The 27,680-nt window shown below is 50.3% G+C and overlaps 2 protein-coding genes across 3 annotated transcripts in view; one reads left to right on the plus strand and one right to left on the minus strand.

Annotated features, from left to right (window-relative positions):
* Positions 1–12,837, minus strand: part of COL4A2 (collagen type IV alpha 2 chain) — a 165,236-nt gene extending 152,399 nt beyond the window's left edge. Inside the window, exons 1-3 of one of the 2 annotated variants that reach the window (XM_035003053.1) lie at positions 12,475–12,837; positions 11,241–11,328; positions 11,079–11,133 (exon numbers count right to left, since the gene is read on the minus strand). In XM_035003053.1, the coding sequence (XP_034858944.1) occupies positions 11,079–11,133; positions 11,241–11,284 (99 nt within the window). In that variant the 5' untranslated portion in view covers positions 11,285–11,328; positions 12,475–12,837. Of the gene's footprint in view, positions 1–11,078; positions 11,134–11,240; positions 11,329–11,596; positions 11,751–12,474 lie in introns of those variants that run through there. The other variant, XM_035003052.1, reaches the window with a different exon arrangement.
* COL4A1 (collagen type IV alpha 1 chain) overlaps positions 11,960–27,680 on the plus strand; it is a 134,938-nt gene continuing 119,217 nt past the window's right edge. Inside the window, exon 1 of the mRNA XM_035003054.1 lies at positions 11,960–12,135. Coding sequence (XP_034858945.1) covers positions 12,052–12,135 — 84 coding nt within the window. The 5' untranslated portion in view covers positions 11,960–12,051. The remainder of the gene's footprint in view (positions 12,136–27,680) is intronic.

Consider the following 27,680-nt stretch of genomic DNA (forward strand, 5'->3'; position numbering starts at 1 on the left):
ACTACTGTTACTGCCACTGGTACTACTGCCACTACTACTGTTACCACTGCTGGTACTACTACTACCGCCAGTGCTGGGAGAGACGGGGAGCCAGCACGGGCACTCAGAACAGGGGCTCAGTTGCTTGTTCTGTGCCCACGTTGTGCCCTGTGCAGGCAGCCAGGGCCCAGTCAGTGACTCGGGTGAGGTTCCATTTTAATCAAGAGCGGATCCGACAACTACAGGCATCGTTCCTATAACTATAACTGCCCTGGAATCATCTGGGAGAATACGAGGCCTGCATTCTTCTTCAAAGCCCCAGGAAATGCTTTATGTCATGCCTTGAGGGCGTGTTTTACATGATGGTGGGAACCAGACCCGTTACCAGCAGGAAATGTCAGCATTTACGAGCCTTCATTTTAAACATGAATGATGTTTGCTACAATTGTCTTTTTTGTTTAAACTTTGCAGCTTTTTAGAAATGCAATGAAAATGAATGTTTGCCCTTTTGCAAGGCTAGGACAGCCAAGGCTGGTAGCTGAAGACTCACTGTAGCAAGTGAACCAACGAGGAACGTTTATTTTTCCAACCTCTGGCGTCTTGATGTTGGTCAGCACGCACAGAAACTGATGTCTACACGTACTGGCCTAAGACTGACAAATCATTTCAGACTCTGCTGTTAATACTCCTTGTTTTGCAACGGGAAGGGGAGGCTGGACCATAAAAGCTGGTGACTAAGATGAAGGAAATCCTGTCTGAGCTAAGATTGTCTTGGTGGATTGGGGGGAGGGGGGCTTGTAACCTGGTAGGAATAAGCAGGAAGCGAAGGTGGTTTTTTAGATAGGAAGGAGAGGATCTCAGCCGAATTTGGTGCTACATTGTAACTTGCACAGTTGTTACAGTTAGGACAATGACCAAGTAAGGAAGAAAGGGAAGGAGGTGGTTTTCCTCCCTGGAATTCCCAGCTCGAACCTTCCACCCACTGGCCTTCCACACCTGGGCCTGAGGAGGAAACAGGTTGGTCTGTGTGTCCTGTCCATCCTGATGATGCAGCTGTAGCCGACAGTGAGGACGGCCAATGCCCTGCTAGGACACGGCAGGGGGGTCTTTCTGCTCTTCCAAGAAAGAAATCCTATGCTCAGATTCTACTGTGCATTTTCTATGTCGCTTTGCCAAACCAAAATCTCTTGAGTTTTCCTGCTTTGTGAAATTATACGTCGGTCTCAGAATTATCTGAACAAACTGTTCTTTGTTTATGAGTTCTTTCCATTTGTTCTGGAAATAATTTAGTGACACCTCGACCTAAGGTTAAGTGAAATTTAAATTATTTTCTTTGCAGATATTTCTCCAACCCAACAAAATGGAGACAACTGTCCAAAGGCAGAGATGTCCCTTCGTCCGTCTTGCCTGTGGCCCCCCGACACATCCACAGCTCACTTCCTGGGGTCACAGCTGCTTCCTGTCAGCGTGTGTGAAGATGGTGGGGTCTCAGCGCAGAAGACGCGCACCTCGCTCCCCACGATGCCTCCCGCGGGCCAGAGGCCCACAGGCCTGGCGTCCGGGCCCAGCTCCCCGCTGCCCCAGCCTGCGGGCCGGGCAAGGCCTCGTCCCCTGCCGTGAGGGCCGCACAGAGAGCGCCCTGTCGGGACAGCAAGGCCTGCGAGAGCTGTTCTCTCCCCAAATTCTGCTTACGCTTGAACTTTTTCTCTCTGGCTTCAAGTTTTTATGTTTTGAGGATGAAGACCCATATTTAATTAAAAAAAGATCCTAAAACCAAGTAGCCACTGGCTAGCATTTATCAAGCCCTACAAGGCTAAGGTTGCTACCATCTTTATGGGCAATTTCTTCTTTTTTTCCTCAGAGCACACTTACGAGGCAGAACGATTTTTATTCCAGTTTTAGAGATGCAGCTAAAGCTTAAAAGCTAAGCAGCTTGTCAGAAGTCATGCAGCCAGGAAGTAGCAAAAGCACATTTAGAACCTGAGACCCACCTGGCCTCACACTCCCTGAAAGCCCCCATCACAGTCACGCCCTTTCTTCCATGTTCCGCGGAACAGACTGTGGCTCCGAGGCTTGAGTGGGACTTCAACACAATCCCATATGAATCTGACGTACGGTAAAGTCTACTAGTCAAAGGAGCAAGCAACTCGGCCTCCCATGCTGAGCTTCTGCGGGTTGCTCTCTAAACACGAATGATCCCAGGTGGCAGAGTCAACCTCAGAAATTGAAAAAAACCAGCTAGTTGGACAACTCCTATCCCACAGACACACACATGAGCTCAGATCACCCTACCCACCGCTCCCGCCTGTGTCGCTGTGGGACCCAGACCTGAGCTCTGGGGAGGATTCGTGTATATAACTGTGCCCAGAAGAAGCGAACATGTTCATTTAGTGAAGGAATTTCACATAAACCACGTCACCGTGAACTTGCAACACGGTTACTGGCATTCCTGTTGTACCCACGAAGAAAGGGGGCTCAGAGAGGGGAAGTGACCTCCTGGTCCTGGGCCACGAACCCAGATGCTCCCATTCTGTGGGACAGATCTCACCTGCCTCCCTGTGGGCCCAGGACAAATGGACTGTGTCATCATTCCACCGCGGTCCACGGGGGCTCCTGCACAGCTCATCTGAGGAAGGCCTCTTACTCCCCAGGCCGTTTCAGTAAACCTTTCCTCAAGTTAGGACTAACGCTTTTCCAACACCCTCTTCATCTGCTCAAAATAACACCGGCTTGCTCATGTGTCCCCGCTTTACGAAGCTGTCGTCTGTACACCTCCACGGCCTGGGATTTCAAAAAGGACCTGGAGGTGGTTTCCAGGAACTCCGTCTGTGGATGGGGCTCCCCACTGCCCACTCGGGCCTTCCCTGATCATTGTGTGGGGGCCTGAACTGAGAGCAGCCCGTCCACACTTTGTTTCTCAGGGTCCAGGAGCCACTCCATCACCTACGCGCACAGGCCGGCCCCTCTGCGGAGAGCCCCTAAAAAGAACACGCCCGCCTGACACTCCCTTCCTCCGCCCGTGCAGCCCTTGTGGAGAAAGGAGCCGGGGGCATTCAAGGCCGTGTGTCTGTGTCCCAACTGTAAGCCCTATGTTCTGTTTCTGTCTCATCTTGATGTCTCCCTGTAATCTCTCCAACTATCATCTGTCTGTCGGCCTGCCTGTCTCTACCCACCGTCCACCCACCTGTTTATCTACCTATTTATCCATCTCTCTTTCTCTACAATCTATCGCTGTTACAGCCATCATCCATCTATCAGTCTATCATCAATCTACGTCTGTCTAGCTGCCACCTACATCCATCACCCATCCATACCCCATAGAGGTAAATAACATGCACATAATATGCATATGTATATTTTACACACCCCACACTCTATGTATTTTGAACACGCGTTCATATTCTATGGCTAGGGTCTGTCAGCCGGGCACAGTGGTTAAGAGCAGAGATTTTGGAATAACCAAGTGTTGAGCTTCACTCCCAACTTCATTCCTTATTGGCCGTAACAAGTACCCTAAACTGTGTGTGCCTCAGTCTGCACACCTGTAGAGTGGGGTGATCGCAGCGTGGTGGGCACTTAGCAGGTAACGTGTGTTGGTGGCTTAGCTCAGTTCCCGGCGCCCCTGGGATCAGCAGGTGGGAGTTGCTGTGTTGCTCCCTTGGGATATTTTAGTTGTTCCGGGGGATTCTGGAACTCTAGAAGCACCTTCAGGGGTTACTCCTTCTGATGTTGATTCCAGGAGACCCTACAAGATCCCTCCTTCCCGATGGCACCGTGTGGTGATTGCCCCGGGCACTGCTGATCACCCTCTCTCCTGATGGACAGGCCGGGGCCTTGGAGGTGGCCCAGGGAGCTGTCCTCTGTCCTCACGACGCACCCACGTTACTCCACAAAGACAGTCACACCCAAAAGTGCTCAGCATGCAGAAAAACACATTGTTACGTAATTTCTACCAGGTCCCAGAAAACGAGTCCGTGGAATTCCGTAACACACATTCTTCCATAGTCCCCATGTGGGAGATCACGGAACTGGGCAAAAGCAGCAAAATAGGAATTTTATGGGCGAGGCTGAAACAATTCTTAGGAAAAAATGCAAATCTTTCATAGACACATTGAAACTTCCTTTACCAGCAGGCATGGCCAGCTCTATGGGGGGGGGGGCATTTAATTGGGAAAAAACAAAACAAAAAACCCCCACAAAACCCAGTGAGAAAAGCTACCCTTTAATCTTTTATTAGTTGTTCCATGACCGTATTCCTCATCCAAAAGATCTGTCTGAATACTCTTGGCTAACTCCATCTCCCTCGTTGCTGGAGCCGACGCCCCGGAGGCCGCCTGGGTCCCAGCGTGGGGGGCAGAGACCACGTGCTGGTGCGCAAATCCCAGATGGGAGATGAAACATGCCCTAAACTCTGGACTGTGGGAGCTGCAAAGGCGCTGAGGATGAGTGACGACCAGCATTTAACGTCTATTCGTGTTACGAACGAGGGCTTAATTAAAATCATCAATACCTAATGATAATGTGAAGTCCTAGCAGGCTGAGAGGGCACTTTGATTGGACTCTGAAATGGGTCTCAATCCCAAGGGACAGAGGCTCCGGCCAGGCACAGGCCTTCTGGCTTCCGCCTCCCGGGCGCTCCGACAGGGAAGGGGGCAGGCTGTCCCCTGTGGACGGGGCTGTGGGCGGTGGTGAGGAGACAGGGTGTGTAAGAAGCTACCGGCCAGGGCCTGCTCTGTTCCTACACGGGGGGTGAGAGAGGCAAATGTGTGAGGTATTGACCACTGGCCATCCTCGTTCCTGGCCCTTCTCCCCAGCCAGAACTGGCGTGGAAGTTGTAGCCACTTGGAGATAGGGCCTGCGGCCCTCCAAACTCCACCACGGGGCCTCCCAAATCACTGGGAGCATGCACAGAGGGGCCTCCAGGACCCTGGACGGCCCAGTCAGTGCACCTTCCCCTCCCTGCCATCCACAGGGTCTTCTAGGCATAGAAGGAGACGGTGGGGCTCTCCCAGGCGCCTACGGAGGCTGGCCTGACACATCAGGAAGGGCGAGCGTGTGAGCAAGCCACACTGAATGTCTTTCTGAACGCCACACCATCACACCCACCTGTCACGCCGCCACAAGGTCTGGAAAGAGCTGCCAGGGTTTCCTCCCCAGTCAGGCGGTCAGGAAGAGGGAAGCTACTGTAGCTCATCCCTGCGCCCCTACAACAGGCCGAGCTCTGGGAAGTCCATCAGGATACCTCCCCTCTCCTGTTTTCATAAAGCACTCCACCCGAGTTAGGGGGACAGAAGCTCTTTGGCCAGGCAGGGGTCACCTCTGCTATATTTCCAAGTACACAGAAGTGCCCTTTGCCACTCGGCCCATGAGAGAAGAGATGGAAGGACATTCCAGTCTTGCTGGCCACCTCTGCTGCTCACTAGTGGGAGACCAGCTGCTTCTCAGCTTTCTCTCGCCCTCGTCTGCCTGGATCATGTGCACCTAATGGGGCTGGTCCAGGGCTTCCAAGAGCGGGTGATTGCTTGGAAATAATTTAGTTTTTCAGGAAAGCTGCACAGGTGGTGTAGAGGGTCCCTGTACGCCCTTCACCCAGAATGATGATGCTAGGTCAACATCTTATAGAACCTCAGTGCGTTTTGTCAAAACCAAAAACTCACACGAGTCCATTAATACACTACAGACTCTATCGGAATTTTGCCAGTTTTTCCACGAATGTTCTTTCTCTCTTCCAGAATCCAATCCAGGAGACCACCTTGCACTTGGAGGAGCGGGATTTACAAGAGAACTTGTCGCTTCAGAGGCAGCCTCACTCACGGCAGCAGAGCAGAGTCTAAGAGAACGCCCGGGAGCGCCAGGAGCCCTGGGGCACTGCGAGGTGGGGAGACCCCAACATGAGAGCCCCCTCCGGTGGGTGGGGAGAGCCAGTGGGAGGCCGCAGAGCACCCAGGGGCGTGGGCTTCCTTTGAGGTTCACTCCCTGACTGGAGAAACTTGCGGGGTCCCCGTAAGACTAGATACCCCCTTTTTCATTCACAGATAACAGAAAGAAAAATCACGGATGCCCAGGGAAGCCACTGACATCAAGGTTGGGGAGTCAATTAGGCCTTTACCTGACCCAGAAGAGTCTCATTAGCCGGGGGGAACAGCTACCAGGTAACCACCAAATCACCTGCCTGTTCTCATCTCAGCTGATTAAGTACCGTTCGAGGATTCCAGAAGCTTCTCACACCCTGAAGCTAAAAAGCCTAATGCAGCATATTTATTTTTAAGTCATATCCTGGAGCAGTGCACATGCTTCCCCGGAAGAGCACTCCATCCCAGTGTCACAGCTGGGAACGGGGGGGGGGGGCCGGCTCCCCGCACAGGGAAGGCCTGCGGCGGGGGCGGGTGTGCTGACCATCCGGAGCACCCCTGTACCAGTATCATACGACATGACGTGTCCCCTTCCCTATGTCCCAGAACCAAGGCGGTCAGTGACTTGCCCTGGGGTCGAACAGCCAGCGAGGAGCCAGGCTGGGGGTGGGGGGGCTTTGTTGCCCCCAAGACGACTGTGCCGTCCGTGGCCCCAGAGGCCCCCAGCCCCTGCACAGACGGCCTGGTGTACGAGCCGAATCAGCCAGGCCGGGGTCCAGAAGTCACCTGCCACCCTACTCAGCAGTGATGGCACCCACCGACCCCAGCGCACACAGCAAGAGGCCAATCCCAGACCTTTCACTGAAGCTCTCTAACCAAAGACATTCTTTCTTAGAGTAAAAGAGCAGGGCGTTCCCGAACCGCCCTCTACGTCATGGCAGCCCCCTTACGTCATCATCAAATGCAACACACGGAAGGTGCATGCACACGCCACACCTCTGCTTTTCCCTCTAATTGTCTCCATTAATGGAAGCTAGTCACCCATTTTTTAATCCTCTCTCCAGAAAGACAATCCTTTGATTTTCACTATTTTAGCCAAGTCTTTTTTTCTATTCTAGAACTTTTCACTTTTTCCCTCTCTCTCTGGCTCTAAATATTCCCAAGGGCAGTGCAAGGGCTCTGTCCCCTCTGTCCATCCTTTGCGGCCACGTTTAGTTCTGCGATGCTATAACAAATTCCTCGTGTTACTGACTGTGGCCAAGTCATACGGGCCACCTAGGGAGGTTCGCTTTACTGGCCTCCAGAGAGCTGGATACACGCTTCATGCTTGTTCTTCCATTAACAGAGGAGGAACCCTGTGATCTCTCCCCTCTTCCTAGGGACCCCGATTTTGAACAATAGCACTAACGCTCTGGGAAACTAGGGAGAGAAGTGGTCTCATGGATTCCTACAGAAAGCACTGGAGCATCTTAATACTACACATTCTTTGCAACCGATCAACAAGCCAAAAGGAGAAGAGAAAACCTCACAATATATTGCCCCCCCTTTTTTTTGGCTAGGGGGAGGGAAAGGTGTGGCTGCTTGTAGGAGAATCAGGCGAATTTTCCGGGGCCTGGAGCCCAGCTGCAGGCAGCGCAGAGCCCCGCATCTCCTGGGGTGCACGGCACCTGCATGTCCAGGTCTCCTGGCTGCATCCTAATACCTGTGAGCATCACGGTTGTGTGGCCAGTCCCCCCAGCTGAGGTCGTGAGGTCAGCCCAGCCCACAGCGTGTTTGATCTGAGGGACGATCTTTGTTCTCTGGAATTCTCTTCCTTCAGAGTCACACAAGACTGGTCTCTTAGATCTTCAAGGCTGCTGCCCCATCTCTTGAGATAAGCAACTACGCTCTGCCCTGGCTGCAGTGAGAGCGTCCAAGTCTCCACCGAGGCTCTGCCTCAGGAGCCTCCTCTCACACAGGCCCAGCAGATGCCTGGTGCCTCGCTCCCGGCCAGGTCTGGAGGCTCAGGGCCCTACCACGTGCGCATTGTTGCGGGGTGCCCAGGACACAGGGGTTTGGCGAGCGCCAGCGCTAGGCAGCAGATCGTCGGGTCCCAGGGCACCTGCCTTCAGAGTCCAGCCTGGCGACGCCCGCGCTACGTGGCCTCGTACGGTGGGCCATCAATATAAGTGCGCGGCGTCCTGGCACCTTCAGGAAGGGCAACATGAACAGCAGGGCATGCGTGTCCACGTTGGGCCCGGACCTCAGGCTGGCCAGTGGGATTTCTGCTTCCTTCCCTCCCTCTGGACATCTGATCACATCGCTTCGACCTTGCTCTGGGCTCCTGTTCTTCAAAGCAGAGCAGCAGAGAAGGAGGAATGATATTTCCCTTTCCAGAAACCACTGTGCGGGCTTTACTCTGTTAGTCATGGTCAAGAGCAAAGAGAAAGCAGAACCAGAAGTCTCAAACACTGAAACTCAGGAGTGTCCTCGCTACTGACTTACAGTATGATCCTGGGTAACTTAGTGGGCAGGGGTTGGGTTCAAATCCCACATCTGCACTTACGAAGAGAGACCATGAGCAAGCTATCTAAACACCGTGTGCCTCTGTTTTCTCATCTGCAAAATGGGGTTAACAATAGTTACCCACTCAGGTAGATGTGTTTCCCACAAGGCCTGGATGCACACAGGTTGGCACATAGGAAGTATTCATAGAATAATTGTCTACTCTCTCTTTGAAAAAAAAAGGGGGGTGCCTGGCTGGCTCAGTTGGTGGAATGAGCGACTCTTGATCTCAGAGTTCTGAGTTCAAGCCCAGAGTTGGGTGTAGAGATTACTTAAAAATAAAGCCTTTAAAAAAATAATTGTCTACTCTCTTCAGTAATCATTTTTGGCTGCTTCTGCTACAGAGCCCTTCAAACTACAATGAGCAGCCCTTTTTACTGACTTGACCTACCCCTGGGGACGAGTCCTTGGCACAAATGGGCAATGAGACAGGGTTCTTGAGCATGGCAAACAAATAGAGGAGGAGATGAACTTGCCACAAATAAGAGAGATTTCTCAATGGATATAGTTGAGGGTCAAGGCATTATTTCATGAGTAGTAGCTCTTAAAGCCAGGGATCAATAAGAAGTTAAAAAGTAGAAGATCCACTGTTGAATATAACAAATTGTGTCTTTGTTGAAGAATATACATCCCTATGCCTCCAGTAAAATGACTCAAAATGGCAAGTGACTCCAATTGCCTCCCAACCCAATACTCTAATTCAGTGGTTCCCAAACTTTCATGTCAAGTAGAATGCAGACTCCCAGCCTCCACCCCAGAGAGTCTGATCAGAAGATCTAGATTCGGAGAAGAAAAAAGAAGAAGATCATCTAGATTCAGAGCAGAGGTGTGAAGTTCTAACCAGCCTCCCCGGGTGGGTGTGGGGGTCCAAGGCGAGCACTCTGAGAAGCAATGTCAGACCATAAATGCTCTCAGTCCCACCCAAGAGACAGACAGCGGACTCAGGTGAGGCTGAGCATGGAGGAGGTTTTGGAAGGAAAGCACAGCGGTAGCCGCCTGGCTCCATAACAAGCAGGGGGATGTTCTCTTCCCTGTTCTAGGTGTGGAAACTGGGATTCAGGATTTGTGAGACCAGGGCAGAGCTTGGTTTAGTACCCCAGTCTTCTGACCCCAAGCCCTTTCCACCAGTTTTAGGATCAGTCCCAGATAAAATTCACCAGACTCTCACCATCCCCAGGAAGGAAAACAGGGGATTACAGAAGTGGCTCTAGGGCCAGAGGCGTGTGGAGACAGCACATCCCATGCACACACACTCAGCACGACCCAGAGCCGTCCTGTCTACCCTCCTCCTTCTCTGAGAGTCTCTGTGCTGCTCTGACTCATAGCTCCGGGCCGCCTCCTGTATGTCGAGTGCACACAAGGACCACAAGACTCAGGGGTGGCAGCATGCGGGCTTTCGTCTTCTTAAATCAGGACATGTGCAAAAGAGAGTCAGACCCGAGCTTTGAGAAAACTTTGGCCTGGCATGTTCTGGTGAAAGTCTATGCACTCCAGGGCGCCTGGGTAGCTCAGTCGTTAAGCGTCTGCCTCCGGCTCAGGTCATGATCCCAGGGTCCTGGGATCGAGCCCCGCATCGGGCTCCCTGCTCCGTGGGAAGCCTGCTTCTCCCTCTCCCGCTCCCCCTGCTTGTGTTTCCTCTCTCTCTGTCAAATAAATAAAATCTTTAAAAAAAGAAAGTCTATGCACTCCTTCTGCCTTCCCAGTCTGGGCCCTGAACTGGAGCAGAAAGCAGAAAAGGGAGGCTGAAAGTCCTTTCCAAGCTAGAGTAGCTCTTTTTCACTCACTGCCTTTAAAATCCTTGTTTGTCTGACACGAGGACAGAACAATGGAAATAACAGAATTTCAACCAAACCCGCTTCCCATGGTCACAGGCGACCCATAAGAACCACCTGGGAAATCAGGTATTCCGTCAGAGCGCAGGGGGTTGGGGTGGCGAACACACTATGTTCCCTCCGTTTTTGGTCCCAGTTTAAACATGTGTCCACAACCAAGGGACAGCCAAACCAGTAGCTCTTCAGCCTTATCCCGTCAAGCTCAATGGAAATGGCTGCAACTATTTAAACACAATCTACAAAATCCCACAGTCCATCCCAAGTGCCAGGACAACACCGCAGCGCAGCCCTGAATGCACCTTAGCACCCCCACCCTGGCTAAGACTTGGGGGAAAACGCAGGGTTTCTGCCATTGTTCACTCCCATGGCTTAAAACAAAGTACCCTGTTGTGTTGCTCTCCTCCCCGCCCCGCCCATTCCCCCAAAGCCTCTCGTTTAAAAGCACCAGAGAACTCTCTGCCAAGGACGGTACCTCGACACCAGCCTCCCAGTGCCACAAACACGTCTCTTCTCCGTACTCGGGCGCCTCATCCACCATGGGACTGAGAGTCTTCCCTCTAGGAAGCCAGGGTTTTGCTCTAGTTTAGGAGAGGACGCCGCAGGCTATGTTTCAAATTATTGGCTCTGGTGGGCGGGCCAGCGCCTGCAACACGCAGGCCTCAAGCGGGGAACCCAAGAGAAGGCAGACTTGGGACGTTCTCTGGGGAAAGCCCGCGCTCTCAGAACCTGGGCTGGGTCAGGGCCGCGCGCACACGCACACACACGCACGCTCAGGTGAGCACGCACGAGCTGCCTTGCGGCAAGGCCACGAGGTGTCCCTGCCACTCCCTCGCGCCCGAGTCAGAACCCGGGAACGGGACCCAGGACTTACCGCCAGGACGCTCTGGGCCAGGAGCCCCACTGTCACAGCCCCCAGCAGCAGGCACCTGCACGAGAGAGGGAAGGAGAGCGCCCTGAGCGGGTGGCCTCGGCCTGGCAGTTCCCGAGTTACACGCGCGCAGGACCCTCGGGCACGCGGCAGAAAGTCGCTTACCGCCGCAGGGCAGGGCTGGACGCCGAGCGCTCGTGTCTGTCCATGCTCCCGATCCGGCCGCTCCGGGCTCCGCGCGCGCCCTCCCAGCCTGGAGGGCGAGAGACAAAGCGGGCTTAGCCGGGGCCGGGGCGGGAGCATCCTCGCCGCGAGCCTCCTTCCGCGGGGCGCGCCCCCGCGCCCCTGCAGGGGTGACAGAGAGCCGCCCCTGGCACAGACCGAAGAAGCGGGAGCCTTCCACTTAGGCCCCGCTCGGCGCCCCCCCCGCGCCAGCAGAAGTGCGCACAGCCCCCGCCCGCGCAGGGCGCCCCAGGTCGCAGGCTCGGCCCGGTCTCGGCGTCCCCGGGGGTCGCCCTCACCTCGGGCCCGGCGTCAGGCGCTGTCCGCGCGCATCCGCCGCACGCAGGCGGCGCCCGGGTGCCGGCCTGGGTCCTCGGTCCTCCGCCCGCGGGGCGAGCGCGGGGGCGCGGGGTCGCGCGGCGGCTGCGGGCGAGTGCGGAGCGCGGAGCCCCGGCGTCCCGGCGCGCGGCGGCCCCAATCCCCGGGCCGCGCGCTCCCGCCGCCTCTTACCCGCGCCGCAGGGTCCTCCCCTTTGAGACGCCACCCGCGCGCCGCGAGGGGAGGGGGCAGCGCCAACAAATTGGGGAGCTCGCCGGGCCGCGCTCAGGTCTCCGCCGCGAGCCGCCGCGCCCGGGACGGTGCGCAGCGCTCGCGCCCCGGCCCTCCGCGAGCGAGCCGCCCGCCGCGGCCCCCCGAGCGCCGGCCGCCGGTCCCCGCCGATCCCGCCGGTCCCTGCCGCCCCGCGCGCGCCACCATGGGGCCCCGGCTGGGCGTCTGGCTGCTTCTGCTGCCCGCCGCCCTCCTGCTCCACGAGGAGCGCAGCCGGGCCGCGGCGAAGGTGAGTCCCGGCCGGCTCCGCTCCCCCGGCGTCCCGCCCCGCGCCCCGCGCGCCCCGCGCGGCCCCGTTGTCCCCGGGCCGAGCCCCTCGGGGGTCGCGCGTGGCACGGCCAGGTGCCCTCTCCGAGCGGGCCCCCGCCAGTGACCCCTGGGGGCTGCGTTCGCGCATCCGCTAGGCAGCCTCCTTTGTTGTGGGCTGGGTAGGGGCGAGGTAGAGGACGTCTCAGGGCCCCGGGCCCGCGGAGCCGAGCTTGATACGCGCCGCGAGGGGCGAGGGGGCCCGGGGGTCTGCGGGATTTGAACTCGCACCGCGGGGGCCTCAGCGGCCCGGCGCCCTCACCTGCCCCGGGCGCCCGGGTGGGCCCGCGCGCCCCACGCTGCTCCGAGCCCCGCACTCGTGCCGGGGAGTCGCCTTGGGCGTGTTTCTCCCGTTCTTGGGCGCCTGCTGGTTGATGCTCAACAGTTGTGGGCCGTTTGCCTGGAAACAGCTGTATCTTCGCTTTCCCACGACTTTTCTGCGGCTGAAGCACGCTCGAGAACAGAAGTGGGGCTCTTGTGTAGTGCAGTTTTAAAAAGTTGACCAAACTCGACTCATTGCCTTTTATTAATGTACATTTAAAAAATTATAACCACATCATATTTGAGTGTGAAACCAAAATGAAACTCCATCTTATTGTTCTAAGCACCAGTTGTTTTCCTAGTTTTCATTTCCTCGGGCTGTGTGCTTGCCCGGAAAGGATCTGGGAGCTGGGTTTGCAGGAGTAAAGGCTTCCAGCCCCAGACGGTCCTTGATGTACTGTTTTTCTTTCTCTTTTTCCTTCCCCTCAGACCGAATAAAGACCTCAGCTGGTCCCCAGTGTGAAAGCCTTGCAGACCAAACCCCCAGGAAGTGTGGCTTCTAAGGGCATTTTGCATACCCCCCCAATGTTTAAAAAATTATTTTGCTACTTGCCACGGTTCCCACTTACTGTTTGACTGTTTCAGATCCTAATCTTGCTCTTAGGTTTTGTTTGTTTGTTTGTTTTTACTTCTCTTCTGGAGGAATGATAGTCACCCACTCCACTGCTTATAAAATGTATTAACTGTTACATGCCAGAATGAGCCAGTACTATGCATGCCCGGCTCATCCCAGGGCAGGGTTGACTCTTTACTCGAAGCTCCTTCATTGGGTGTTGAAAGGGCTAGTGATCACAGCAGCAATTAACTTCAGATGGTTTCTCCCAGCCCGGAGTCGAGCCAGGCACCATACTCAGTTGTTTAAACGCTCTCCAGTAATGATGACAAAATACTTTGAGAAGTCTCCCGAACACTTTATTTGGGTGTAGAAATACTGACCAAAAGATGTAGTACTTCCAAGGAGAGACTGCTAAACTTGATGGCAAGCAAATGAGAGAAAATTCTCTATTTGGAAATAGGAACCTCTGTTTGGACTTAGATTGTCTAGTTGATAATTGTAGCAAAGCAAAGCTAATTGAAAGGACGAGCTTTTCAAATAACCAGGACTTTAAAGAACAAGCCACGCACTTATGGGAGCCCCCGTTCTTGCCTGGGAAATCAAACTCATTGCTGTTGTTTGGGATTATTTTACTTCCCTTTAGTTATTCTCTGAGGCCCAAGCACATTCCTGTCCACTGGCTTGGGTCTAAACCTCAAGGTGTCCCATAGAGTTTTAAGCTATCCGGCACGTGGGTGGACACCTTCTGAACAATCACTTACTAACTCGACATTATTTTTACACTTTATCTTTTCTGACTTAGAGAGATATGGACGTGCAAGAAAATCCATTTAAAAATATTTGTCTAATTTTTAAAAAGCATTTCACTTTTCATGCCATTAAGAACTTTTTTTTTTTTTGCTGACCACTTTCCAAAATTACCTGTTAGGTACCAAAAAAGTTGAAATAACTTCAATATTGATCCAAGCAAAATACATTTAAAAATACATTTTGGATGATAAGATGCTGCAAATCCATCAAATCCTGACTCAGAAGCCACCCCGAAGGATTCTTGGATTACGTGTGCCTTTGAAAGAGAATCTGAATCACACTTCACCTGCATTTGTACCTGTCCCAACATCCCCCCCTGTGCTGGGCAAGAATTGCACTTTTTTTCCCCCATATGAAAGACTATGTGATTTTATATTTGACCATACCTGCCATGGTCATACTATTCATTTACTAGTAGATGGATTTTCTAAGCCAGTGACTTTTTCCCCATGCCCAGTTTATCTTGATTCTCCTCCCCAACTTTTCTTTCTGAGGCAAGAAAGGAGGATGAGGGTACAGGCCTGAGACAGAAGTGTGCCCAGAGTGTTCTGGTAGGGGGTGCCCTGTGTTCTCAGTTACGTGGTCAGACTGGAGGGAATTGTCCCCATTGCACGCGGCCTCAGATGCCTCTCTCACTGGTCTGGGTGACCCCCCTTAACAGATGGGTTTCTCGGGATCAGAAATGGGAACTTGCCTGTAAGTGTGGTAATGCCTGCCCCCAGGTCCTGGCGTGTTCAGACCATTACTCACTGTCCTGGGGCTCAATGACCCAGGACTCATGTGAAGTGAGACTTAGTTCCCATGTGAGTATGGACTCTGTTCCGTTGCAAATGTAATTTAAATAAGAGGTTTGAGCTCTACTTTGGGCCCAATGACAGCAACATCAGCCCAATACTTCAGGAGTGATATAACCGACATCATTATGTTCCTTATATAATAGGGAATTGGTCCAGAACAAAGTACCTCTGATACCAACCAGAAGAAATGATGTGGGTAAATTGCATGTGCGTAAGGGTGGCCCCTACAGAATTATCAGTGGTATAAGTTCATCACGTACACCAAGAGTGAGTGTCGTTTAAAATTCGTCCGCTTTTATTAAGCAGATGAGTTTGGAGGACTCCTCCTTCACCGGATGCCTCAGTCCCTGGCTGGTCTGCCCCTTCTCCCAGGGGACCGCCCCTTCCTTCCTTTGTTCCACACATGCGCCCTGAGCCCTTCTGCAAGCCCTGCGCTCTGCCTGGCGCTGGCCAGGCGACAGTGAGCGGGACCCACTCTGCCTCCAGGAAGCTTGCAGTTCGGCAAGAAATGCCGAGCAGCCGGCAAGCCACTCAGGCTGGTAGATGCTGCAGTGAAGGTAAATCAAGGGCCCTTGGAGCACCTGACCAGCTTTGCAGAAGTCAGAGAAACTTCCAGGAGGACATCCCACCTCCAAATCTGAGGGGGAGAGAGGAACTATAAGCTCAGCGTTACTATTTTCTTGAGTTGTTATGGTGCGTTATACTCAGAGGTGTGATAAATCTACCTGTCCTCTCATAGAGCTACAGGTCTTTGCATTTAAAAAATGACGCTCAGGCTCCCTCCTTTGAGAAACCAAGATGCCGTGGCTTCTGTTATTAACCGTGGTAGCTGAACTTTCCTCCCAGAGGGGTAGAGACATTGAGGAGCAAGGTCTAGGAGATTAGTGGTAAGAAGCACCCAGCTCCCACGAAGGGCCCTGGGTTTGGGGGCATCCCCGCTCCTGAGGCTGTAGGGACACTGGGATGTTTGGAAAGTTGGCGCATGGATGACTGGCTCTAGGCTGGAGTGCCTTTAGGAACTGACCCAGAAAACCTACCCTCACTTGGGCAAGGACATGAGGGAATTCACAAAACCTTGCATTATTCATTAACAAGACTGTTGGCAAATGTCTTGGGACTGGTAAGGGTGGTCATAACTTTAGAAGTTCAGTTACTTAGTTAAGAGCTGATAAAGATTTTGCAGACTAATTGGACCCACAAGTGCCTCTCTAGAACAAATCCTTTTAGAAATCCAGAGGGCATCAAGAATTGAATAAGTTACACCACTTGTTTTGAAGAAGTAGAGACAATGTTTGTTATAACATTTGTTCCAGAAATTTAAAAAGGATTAACTTCATTAAAATGCCTCTCAAGCAGATTTGGTATTTTGAATTCTTGAGATAGAGGAAGCAAAAGCAACAATAGAATGCCGAAAATAATACCATTAGAGCATTGTTCTTCCTGCTATTATTAAACAACCACTAAAAAACGTCAGCTATCGAACAATACAGAAGACATATTCCTACCATTCTCGGGTGTACAGTGAAAGAGGATATAAACCAGAACACATTTCAATGGTCAATTTCTTTTGAGACATTGAGCACTGTAAGAATTACTTGGGGTTAATATTTTTATAGTCTGGTACACGGTGAACTGGTTCCATCCTGTGTTTCCCTCCATTGTTCTCCTAGTCTTACTCCAGTGACATGTGTCTCGCCTACTTTTCCTTCTGTTTCTCCCCTCTTCCTCTGCCCAGGCCCTGGGCTTGGGTGTGCGATGGGGTCCAGCCGGTCGACTCCTCTCCTTTCCGCGCTGTCTCCCCTCTCTGGCTGGGGAGATCTGCTCTCGTGATCCCTTACCATCCCATGAAGGGGACCCAAACCTTTCTCTTGAACTCCAGCCGAAGATCTTCAAGTTCCCATGGGACATGTCACCTTGGCTTTTGTCTCAGACTTAGTGAATGTGTTCAGAGCTGAACTTAGGGTCTTACCCAGACTGACCGCCCGTCCCCACTGTTGCCTTTTGGTTGCTGACGCCCCAGGGTCTCCTGACACTCAGCTCAGACACGGTGACTTCCCCCAGAGGCCTCACCCCGTCTCTTGTTAACCTCCGTGTCACTCAGTCATCGAGGCCACCATGTCTTCCTCCTATGGGCTTCTCCGCGTCCCCACCTGCTTTCTCCTCCCACAACTGCCACCCCCTTCCAGGTCTATTCACCTTGAGCCAGGGTCGCCACAGACCCCTCCTCGGTCCTGCGCTTCCTCCAGCCTCAGGCTCTCTCTAGCCCAATCCCTGTGTTGTGGGGCAGCCCCTTGTCTCCGGGGATCCTGCGTAGGACCATGGGATTCCTCTGACAGGGGCTACCTACTGTCTAACCTAAGTTTCCCTTCTGTTAGGTGTGGTGGTCTTTGTCTTTTAATAAAGACTTTCTTTTTATAGAACAGCTTTAGGTTGAGAAGAAGGTGCAGAGATTTGCCCATGTCCCTCCTTCCCTGACATGAGCACAGCCTCCCTTCTATCAACATCACCCACCAGAGTAGGACATTTGTCGCACGGATGGACTGACGGTGACACATCACCCAGACGCTGTAGTCTACATGAGGGTCACTCTTGGTGTTGTGTATCCCGAGGGTGCGTCCTTCCCCCGTACGCCTGGCCACCACTCCTCTTACTGTCTCCATAGCTTGACCTTTTCCAGAATGTCCTAGAATTGGAATTGTGTAGGATGCGGCCTTTTCACACCGCCTTCCTTCACCTGGTGATATGCATTCAGGTTCCTCTAGGTCTTTTCGCAACTTGGTAACTACGGTCTTGTTAGCACTGAGTAATATTGCGTGGCCTGCACGGACCACGGTTTCTTTATCCACGCACCTGCTGAGGGGCATCTTGGCTGCTTCCAAGTTCTGGCAATTATGAATAAAGCTGCTGTAGACATCCATGTGCATGTTTTTGTGTGGACAGAAGTGCTCCACTCCCTTGGGTAAATTACCGGGCACATGATTGCTGGTTAGCGTGGCAAGAGTGTGTTTAGTTTTGTGGGCGACCACCGAACTGTCTCCCAAAGCGGCTGCGCCAGTTTGCCTTTCCACCGGCAATAAGCGAGGGTTCCTATTTGTCCACATCCTCACCAGTGTTTGGTGTTGTCAATGTTGGGTTCTGGCCACTCTCCACAGTAGGTAACTCACTGCTGCTTTAATTGGGATTGGGTCTGCGTGCCCTTCACAGCCTGCATCCATGGAGTTTATCTGGCCTTATTCTTCATGGCTCCCCAACCTATAAGCTGGGTGATTGCCACGAAGGACTAATCTCTGTGTTCCATGGGATGATGTCATCTCTTTGAGCCTCAGGTCCCTAATCCAGGAATACAATGTCCGTGGAAACCTTCACATCGCTTGGTGTGATCGTGCGGCCGAAGCAGCTCAGCGCTCACGCGATGTTGGTCGTTACCACTGCCACGTGGCTGGGCCCGCATTGTCTCCCGTCTGCTAGTCTGACACCCCTGATGATGCAGGACCCAGCTTCTCTTTCAAATTGCCCCCACTATGTGCAGGAGTGCCTGCCCCATGGAGAGGAATCACGAATGACTAGTAACTGGGGGTAGCGCTTCTGGCCAGCATGCACTCACCAGCCCTGGGAGAGCCCCCGTGGGAGTGTGTGCCCCTGTGAGCCAGGGGTACTGTTAGGGAAAAGAAGGGGAATTCGTGCCAAACGAAGGTGTTTCCTCTTAATTAGGAATTTGGAGGAGTTAGTCCACCCCAGACTAAACACGACTTGGAAATATACACAATGCTGAGCTCTTGATGTAAATAGTTTATTCTGGGGTTTAGTAATATTCCTAGCTTTGCTCTTTTTGATTTTTAATAGGCACACTATAAGAACATTTGATGTCATCTGAGTTTTAAGGCTTGCGAGATTTGTGGTAAGAGAAAAGATAAATGCAGAGTGCCCAATCAGATACTGAAGGGATATTTCACATACCACGCAGCGTTTGCATATCTGTTGGTTTTATCTCTTGCTGATAAAGGGCAATTCTTCAACCCCTTCATCTTTTACTGCTCTTATTCAGAGTTTTGGAATTACTATTGTTCATTACTGAATAAATATCTTTGTGTACCGTGGGCATTTCTTTCTTGCTCAGACAACGGCAAGAGATACGGGCTTTGAACTGGGCGAGGCCACTATGATGTTCCTAGCTTCGTTCCCATCCCACCAAATGCACTGACGATTGGAGAAACCGTTTGTACACTCTCGAGAGAGGTTAGCTATTTAAATAAATGTTGTCCAACTCAGTGCAGTATTTGGAGACGTGGCATTCCTGTATTTGACATTTCATTAAAATTGTTAAAAATTTTATTGAGTTTCTGCTTTAGAAAATAAACATATTCCTCCATGAAGAACAAAACCCAGGGTTTCCTGGTTGTCACTCTCAATGTCTCCAGAGCTGTTTGCACAAATTTTTCACTGCAGCAACTCACACCTAGAGATCACGGAGGTTCGGAGGGGGTGGGTAGTGGGACACAGTGGTGTGTCTTCACTTTGGAGAGGTGAACCTTTCCTAATGTGTATCAGTTAGCATGTGGGCCATTTTGCAGGCCTCAGAAGGTTACAGATAAACCCAAGGATAACTATTTTGGTATTATTAAAGAAATATTAATGTATATTTTATTCAGTGGAACATTGACTCTTACATCTCTAACAATATTGTTTATAAAGTAAGCATGAAATTTTTGTAGTACGAAAAAACAATCACAGTTTATTCTAAAACTCCACAGTTATCCTTGGCAACCAGTCATCCTTTGCAATTTTGAGCATAGAAGTATTTATTTCTATATCATCCAAGATCATCAGCTTGAAAATGTCATTATAAGATGCAAGTATCTCCTTTTCCTAATCAGCTTTAATTTTCGAGTTCCATTTTAGAATTTAAAAAAAATATTTGAGAGAGAGAGAGTGAGTGAGAGAAGATGTGCAGGGGGGAGGGGCAGGCAGAGGGAGAAGCAGACTCCCCACTGAGCAGGGAGTCCTACGTGGGGGCTCAATCCCAGGACCCTGAGATCATGACCTCAGCCGAAGGCAGACACTTCACCGACTGAGCCACCCAGGTGTCCCCGGTTTTAGAATTTTTTAAAGGAATACAATAACATTTTAAAAGCTTGGATAAAAGCTTGAGTGAAGGTGTATCACTGTCTTTTTAAACCTATAACATGCAAGGTTTTATTAGGGAAAAAAAGGTCACAGGACCTGCAGTTTGGCCCATTTGTTGTAATGTCCATTTGGAAAATACTCAATTTGACTTCATATCTTAAAGAGAAGTAATTCCAAGGACTCTAGAATTAGCCAGGCAAAAGAAGTGTCTAATTCTCTAGGAGGCTTGGCCAAAGGGGTGCACGCACACAACTTCTTGGAAAGAGAATTGCAGCGTTTCAGATGCATCTGGAGAGAAGCTCCGGACGGGGTAGCGGGCATAGCCATTGAACACAGGGGTGCGGTTTGAGTCCCTGCTTTGTGACCCTGTGCCGGTGACCTCCCTCTCTCCGCCCACATTTCCTCTTCTGGACAACGGGGAGGGCCGTCGTGCCTTGCTTAGGGGACACGTGTGGAGATGCCACGGTTAATGTTTAGAAAGCACTTATGCAGTGCCAGACGCTCTTCTCTTTGTTAAACTAAAAGCAAGTTCTGAGGGGTAGGTAGCAAAGTGGTTCTGTCATCAGGGAAGGCATCTTGGGGCTGGGGACCACAGAAGGGCACCCATTCTGGTAGTTCTGGGACTTGAGCTCCCAGCAGAATCTCCTGGAGGGCTCGAGGAAGCACAGACGCGAAACCCCCCTCCTAGAGGGGATTAGAAACCTTCTAATCGGGGGTGCAGTGTGCACCTGAGAGCGGCATTTCTGTTCCAGAGACCATAGGTGTTGTCCATTCTCTTCCTCTGACAGGGGCAGCCACTCGATGCACGTGAGCTATAAACCTGCTCTTCTGGGACGTTGCTTTGCCTTCAAATAAGAAGCTGAACCATTGTGTTTAAAATGACTTTCACAATTCTCATTTTCTTCTCTCTTGTTGGTTGTTGTTGCCACTGGTGAGCTCAGTTCTAGCCCTGGGGTGCCATCTGAAGGGTGAGAAGTGGGAAGAAGGTTCTAGAAGCCTGTGTGTGGAGTGACAGGATGCTCGAGAGCTCATTTGGAGAGGGTTTGGCTGATGGGATTTGGGGGCAGCTGGTGCCTAGAGAAGGTGCTGGTCCCTTGTGGTCCCCTCTCCTCCTCAGGACACAGGACAGGAATTTTCCCATGATCATCTACTTTAATTTAGAGTTTTTGCCATCCTTATGGCTCTGTTCGCCCCCACACACCTGCTAAGAATGTGCACAGGCTGTTTGCTTAGGGACTGGCCAGGCCAGAACCAGGCGGGTTGTGGGGCTGGCTCCCCAGTGCATGACCGCTTGTCTTGCCGTGCCCAGACCCGCCCCCCCCAGGCTCCCATGGGCCTCTGCTGCTTGGCCTCCTCCTGAGGAATTTCTGTTCTGTATCTTAGTATGGCTAAATCTATTTCCTGGATATTAAAGACCATTTGGGGTTAGTGGTTTAAAATAACTCCTAAATTTTGGTCAGGAAATGGCCTATCAAATTAAGATAAACTTGCCAAAGCAGCAAGATGGGAAAAATACTACAATGTGCGTAGTTCAGCCCCTGGGTCAGATGTATTTCGGATAAGAATGCAAACCTGATCCAGGCTCAGTTCTACTCACTGACAAACTAGGGAGGACACACTCTTTATTATAGAGGGTAGGTAGCAGGTGGGGTTCTTGGCTCATCCCTCATTCATACCTTATCTTTAACAAACCTTTTAGCATGGAAACATGACACTAACAACAGATGCTTTTTTATCAGTTCCTTAACTCCAAACAAATAGCTACTGGACATCTTAGTAATAATTAGATTTATTATACTGCAAATAATAAGATTGTATTTCTTTATTCTGGAATTTGGGCTTTTAAAACTTTAAAAAAATCGTATAATTAATCATTTATTATTATTTCTTGTTGACCCTAGATATTTTCCCATCTTTCGTGGAGTTACCGTGCATGAGTATATTATAGAGATACGTGTGTTTCTCTTGCCTGGATAATTCACTTAAAACATACATAACTTTGGGTGTTGTTTTAGGCTAGAAGGCAGATTTGTAATCAAAGTCCCCCCCCCCCCCTTTTTTACATCAGTGAAAGTAAATAAGGCTGAGAATTCACTTAAGCACATAGGACAAATTAATAGGTTCATAACTCAGTATCTTGCTTCTGGCATTCAAAACCTGTTCAGTATATGTGTGTCGAGTCTCACTCGAGGTCAGAAAAGAGGCCAGCAGCTAGACTTGTTCTTATGCTTTGTATTCTGATGTAGGCCCATGGTAGGGTAACAATAATTTTAATAATGGCATAATAGATGTTATACTGAAAAATTTAAATCTTCACACTTCACTGTTCACTGTTTTCATTTTTGCCCCCAGGATTTTCACTCAGGTTCTGAAACTCTAGAAAGATCACCACAGAGTCACAGACTCTGGGGCCAGAGCACCTAGGTTTGAATTCCCCAGTAACGAGCTGTTGGACTGTGGGCAGCCTACTCAGCCTCCCTGTGCTTTGGTTTTCTCATCTGAAAGTAGGAGTGAGGAGGCTACTCCTTTATAGGATTGTTGTGAGGATGGTATACGTGATGACATATTCGAAGCACGTAAATGGGGGACTGCCCTATCATGAGCCCCAGACAGGTTAGCGCTGACTGATTTCACTATTATGACATTCACCTGTAACTAAAACTATGTAGACTGAAATATACCTTTCTTTTACCTCTACGTCATTCCTTAGAATTCTTGGATGATTTACAAATATTGGGATTATAATGATATTCACATACATGCTTTAATTAAATAAGTTTTTATTGCATAATTGTAAGGGTATAATTCTATACCTGAAGAATTCCAAGGTGGAAGACTGGACTTGGAAGACAAAAATAAAACCAACCCAAGCACATTGAGATGCAAATGCACTGTAGTGATTTCATCCAGGGAGTGACCATCATTTGCACAGTTTCAGATTCTCGCGAGATGCCCTGACAGTTGGTATTTGATGGCTACTCCGGAGAGGGTAGTCTTCCATAGGTTTCTTCCTAGGGGTGGCTAGTGTGAAGTGAGCATGGTTGAACAGACCATTCTGCAAATGTGGGAGCCACTTTCCAGAACTTTCTCCCTGACCTCGTTCAAATGAGAAAGGGCATCGTTTCCTTAGCCTGAGAAATGGAGGGTTCTCAGAGCTTTGTTTCCTCAATTTCCCAAATGCATGTGATCTCTTGGAGTCTGATCGTTGACTCTGGTAATTATCGTGTCCACTGAGTCCAGAGTTGATGGGTCTCACTGAAGACAACAACCCTATCTTGTAGTGATAAATTCCTTTGGAATCAGCCAGTGGTGGAGCTCAGTGAGCCGTTTGGGTCTGAGCGCAGATGTGGAGACAGATGTAGGTGGTGGCCCACGCCAGTGCTAAGATCTCACATGTCACCAGGGTTGATCCTGCCTTGGGCCTGACCTTTTCCGTGAGAGACAGTGTCCATGGGGCACCAGAGGTGGGGCTTCCAGCCCCATAACATAAACATCTGTTGCTGAGATCCAGTTCAGAATTCACCTTAGGTCGGGGTCAGGAAGCCACAGAGTGGGAGAGCATACGAGGAAAATCCAAACATGCTGACAGATTGAGAATGTTTATCCATTAAAAAGCCTAAAAATGAGAGAGCCCCATAAATCTTGATAGTCTTTCTGCAGAGGTCAGTACATGTCTTAGGGAAATGAGTCTTGTTTGTACATTTTACATTAAATTGATCATTTATAGGATGTTAAGGCTTTTTATGTGTTAAGTACCTTCAGTTAGCATATATGCATATATATACGGGTTGGTATATAAACATACTATACATATGCATAACTCGAATATGATATATATCTTCATATAATTAATGATATCTGGTCATTCATTCATTCATTCAGTATCCTGTACCCACGATGTGCTAGACATTAGCCTAGGCTGGAGAACAAAACAGACAAGAATTTTTGCCCTCAAAGATTGTTTATGGAATTAATACAATCAGACAGTTTTGGCCTTCCATCATGCTGAACTAGAAAATATTTTAAAAGATGCCCCTCTTTGCTCTTTTAGGAATGGCTCAGCCTCAGAAATTCAACTTTGTTAAAAGAGCCATAAATACAAGGAAGAGAACCAAGGTCCTTTATAGGAGGTATTATGTATGTTGTATCTCTAACAGCCCTTCAGGGTTGTTCCATTTATGTAGAAATGAGGAATTTCAAAATATCTGTAGAGTAGGGAATGAGTTAGCTTGGTTCTCCTCTCGCCCTGGGAGTTATGCAAAGCTAGCCAGGGGAGAATGCTTTGGATTTAGGGAGGACAAAGGCACCAAATGTGGAAATACCAGATGTAAGAATGAAGACTTCAGAAAGCACATGTGTTTCTACAGTGTTCATGACTTCCAGGCATTTCGATGAAGATGGGTATGTCACAACAGTGGTGATGCAAGAATATTGTCCTTTGCCTTAAAATTGCCTAGTCTGTGGCCAAGTCAGCAGCAAACTGTGTGAAGAAGTTTGATGAAACAGAAGGAGGGGTGCTTTTGTAATCCACAGGGATGCACCCCAAGGACCTCTAGTTCCAAAAGACATTGCGGTTGCTCCCCGCCCCACAGGCAAGCCCCGTGGGGCAGGCTGCTGCAAGGTGCAGCATCATCAAGAATGAAGAGCTCGTAACCGCCGTGCAATACATCCTTGAACTTGGAGGAATTCATGTCACAGTTGGCACGGGAGCTCTTTCCTGGGAGTTATGCTACTTGGCAAAATTGAAATCCTGCCCTGAGGACCAAGGTTTACCAGGTTTCCTGGGCAAAACCAATCTAATTTTTGAGTTAGGGATAAATGAATCAGAAACACGAAGACTGTTTCTGTAAAAATACTGAGTGACTTAAGAAAAGAAAACATAGGTCAGAGTTCTTGGCAAAAGATTTTGGCAGACTGTCCCTGGCAATTGGTAGTACTCATCCCCTATTATCTTGCAGCTGGGAAATGCCATTAATACAAGGGAAAGATGTAATATAAAAATCACTGATGAAATATATGATGTTGCAGAGCCTTTTCTGGGGGGAAGTCATTAGAGAAATGGTCCTTAATAAGCTTAATTCCTTAATTGGCAGTTCTCTTCTTAAAGGAAAGAGGTGGTAAGATCAGCTGATATTTCCAGTACGTCCAAACGTCATTTTAAAATGCTGCCCTGAGTTTGGGTTGCCATATCGGAGCGGAATTGCTTCTGACCTCAAGCCAGAATGACAGATGTTGGACATTAGCTACTGGGGGACAACTCCAAACGTTAACTCCACTTATTCTAGTCCTGGGTGGTATGCAACTACATCATCTGAGAGATCACAGTATTAATTTGGAAGCTCTGCCTTGCAAAGCAAAATGATGAGGTTGAGTTTCTCATGATTCATAGCTTTGCAGGCAGACACAGCAGTCGCTCGCTGTGTAGTGTTTTCTCTGTTCTCCCCAGACTCTGAACCATGACACCTGCGTGAGCCATCAGGCTTCGGGAGCCTGAAGATGTGCAAAGCAGAGGTTTCTGCTGGGAAATGCCATTAATACAAGGGAAAGATGTAATATAAAAATCACTGATGAAATGTATGATGTTTTAGGCTCCAGTTTTATACAATTTTGGTTTTATTTTTTCAAAATCGGGGACTTTGCTAGCTTGCTTAGGTGTGCACTGTGGCCCTGGGTGGGGAGTGTCACAGTCAGTCCCCGGACCTGGGCTCTACACCCATGCTTGGTCCCCTCATATGTGTCCCGAGCTGGACGAACACTCATACGATGCAGCCTTGAACGGAATCCAGCATTTAGCATCAGTGGAAGGAGAGTGACCACAAAGACTTTTAGGAACAGGGGTCTAGATGGCAAACAGGCCTAGATGGGGATTGAGACTTGTTATAGCATCAGCGATTTCTTTTCTCATGACCGCAGGGTCTAACTGTGCATACCTGAGATTACACAGCTGTTACTTCTGCATGCTGGTAACAGCCCTAGACAGTTGCGTTTCTCCTAACCCTCCGCATGGAGGTACCTGTCTTTGATGGCCTGCTGATCCTATCTGCCTTCCTACCAGAAACCACGCCGAGGTCCTGTCTGTCCTGTATTGGGGCCAGGTGGGCAGGACTGTTGAGTGGGGAGGGGGCTTGAAGCCCTAATGAGAAAGCCGCACACAGGTCTTCCTGACGTTTGGTCCCTCTCTCTCTTTCTAGTTAAAATAAATTAAGGATAAAAGGTGGTTTGGGATACCCCTCCACAAATTAGAGTCCCCCGGAAAGAAATAATCACCTAGTAACCATTTTGTAGTATGTGTTTCAGATCAACACCTTGTGCACCTCAAACTTATACAATGTTGTAGATCAGTTATATCTCAAACCTGGAAAAAATATGATCAAACTTAAAAAAACATAAATTCAACTTATAAGTTAAAAAAATGGTCTAGACCATGTAGCATGTTCTCTTCAGTTGGGAGGGGGGTGGCCCATAAACCCCTTGGAATCATACGTACATTTAATGAGTCTGCGCATGGTGCATTTTTAAGGAGGTAATACCTGGAGTACTTATCAGATGCTTGAAGAGCTACAAACCACAAACTACTGGTTTAAAGGGATTTGGTAGCTGATTTTTGTAGTAAGATCCATGGAAAAAGATTTATCAGGGAAAAAAAGCCCTTGCATTTGGCAGGGAGAAGAACAGAGGCATTTGACAATGCCTCCAAAGAATTGGCTCTTAGAAGGAGGCAGGATGCAGGCCCTTCTGAGGGTGATGGGAAAGCTGGTGAAGGAAGGCAGTTTTGGCAAACATTGATCTCACTGTCTGCATCAGATGTTTGGCATTTATCTCATATTTCCTGGAACCACGGGTTTCCTTGCATGTGGCGAAGCTCGTCTTCTCAGCTGCATTTCAACGTCTCGGTTTTCCCGCCATGTCCCGCACGGTCTCTGTGCATCGCTGTACAGGAGAGAGACTCAGCCAGGGCCGTGCTAGAGATGCTGAAATTGGAGAGGACTCCAGAAGTTGTTTGTCTGCAGAAGGGGGAAGTGGGCGATGACCTCGAGAACCCAGGTCAGAGCTCTCAAAGTGGGGTAAAGCGAGAGGACCACTGAAGAGGCTGAGCCACAGGGGAAACGTTTCTGAGAAAGCAGAGGGACTGTGTCCTTGCGGAGCTGTGCCGTGGCTTCGTGCCACGTGAAGCACTCACATCTGTTGAAGGCCATTACCCTCCAAGCACCTGCTTTGGTGGGGGAGGCAGAGTCTACAAGGTCTAGTCCTGCCATCAGCCACGGAAGGTACAGAAGAGAGGGTGCCGAGGGCCAGCCCGGTCCACGCCGGTGACCCTGGTGTGACTGTTAATCATTAACAGTGCCCCTGTTCACCCCCAGCAGCGTCCTGATCTGGCAGATAAGTTGTATGGCAGCCTGATTCTGAGATTGCCTGGTGAGAGCTTTCCATCCAGTCTTGGAGACTAAAGCACATTCTTCGGTGCTCAGAGGTGCTGAAGGAACAAAAAGTGTCAAAAGTTTGGAAGAATTTGGTGTACGAGGTGCAAGATGGTCAGAGACAAAGGGTTTAACTACTGCAGCTACTTGGAGTCAGCGAACCTCTTCCTGGAGGCAGAGGTTGAGATACACAATTTTAAGGTCAGGAGGGATGCCACCGGTGTTCTGGGTCAGGTGGGTGTTGGCCATTGGCCTGGGGCGAAAGGCCAGCAGAGCCATTTACTCCTCCATGTACTTGCTCCAGGCCCCGGCAGCCCCTCTTCCCACCAACTTACCCACTTCTGTGCTGGTCCGAGAGCGCAGGGCCCTGATCGCAGGGCAGGCTCAGTCACTGGTTCCTTTGCTGCCCGCAGTTCACTGACCGGCCCTGGAGGACAATAGC

The sequence above is a fragment of the Mirounga leonina genome, unplaced genomic scaffold (genome assembly GCF_011800145.1).
Source record: "Mirounga leonina isolate KUSES-001 unplaced genomic scaffold, KU_Mleo_1.0 Mir_127, whole genome shotgun sequence".
Taxonomy (NCBI): Eukaryota; Metazoa; Chordata; class Mammalia; order Carnivora; family Phocidae; genus Mirounga; species Mirounga leonina.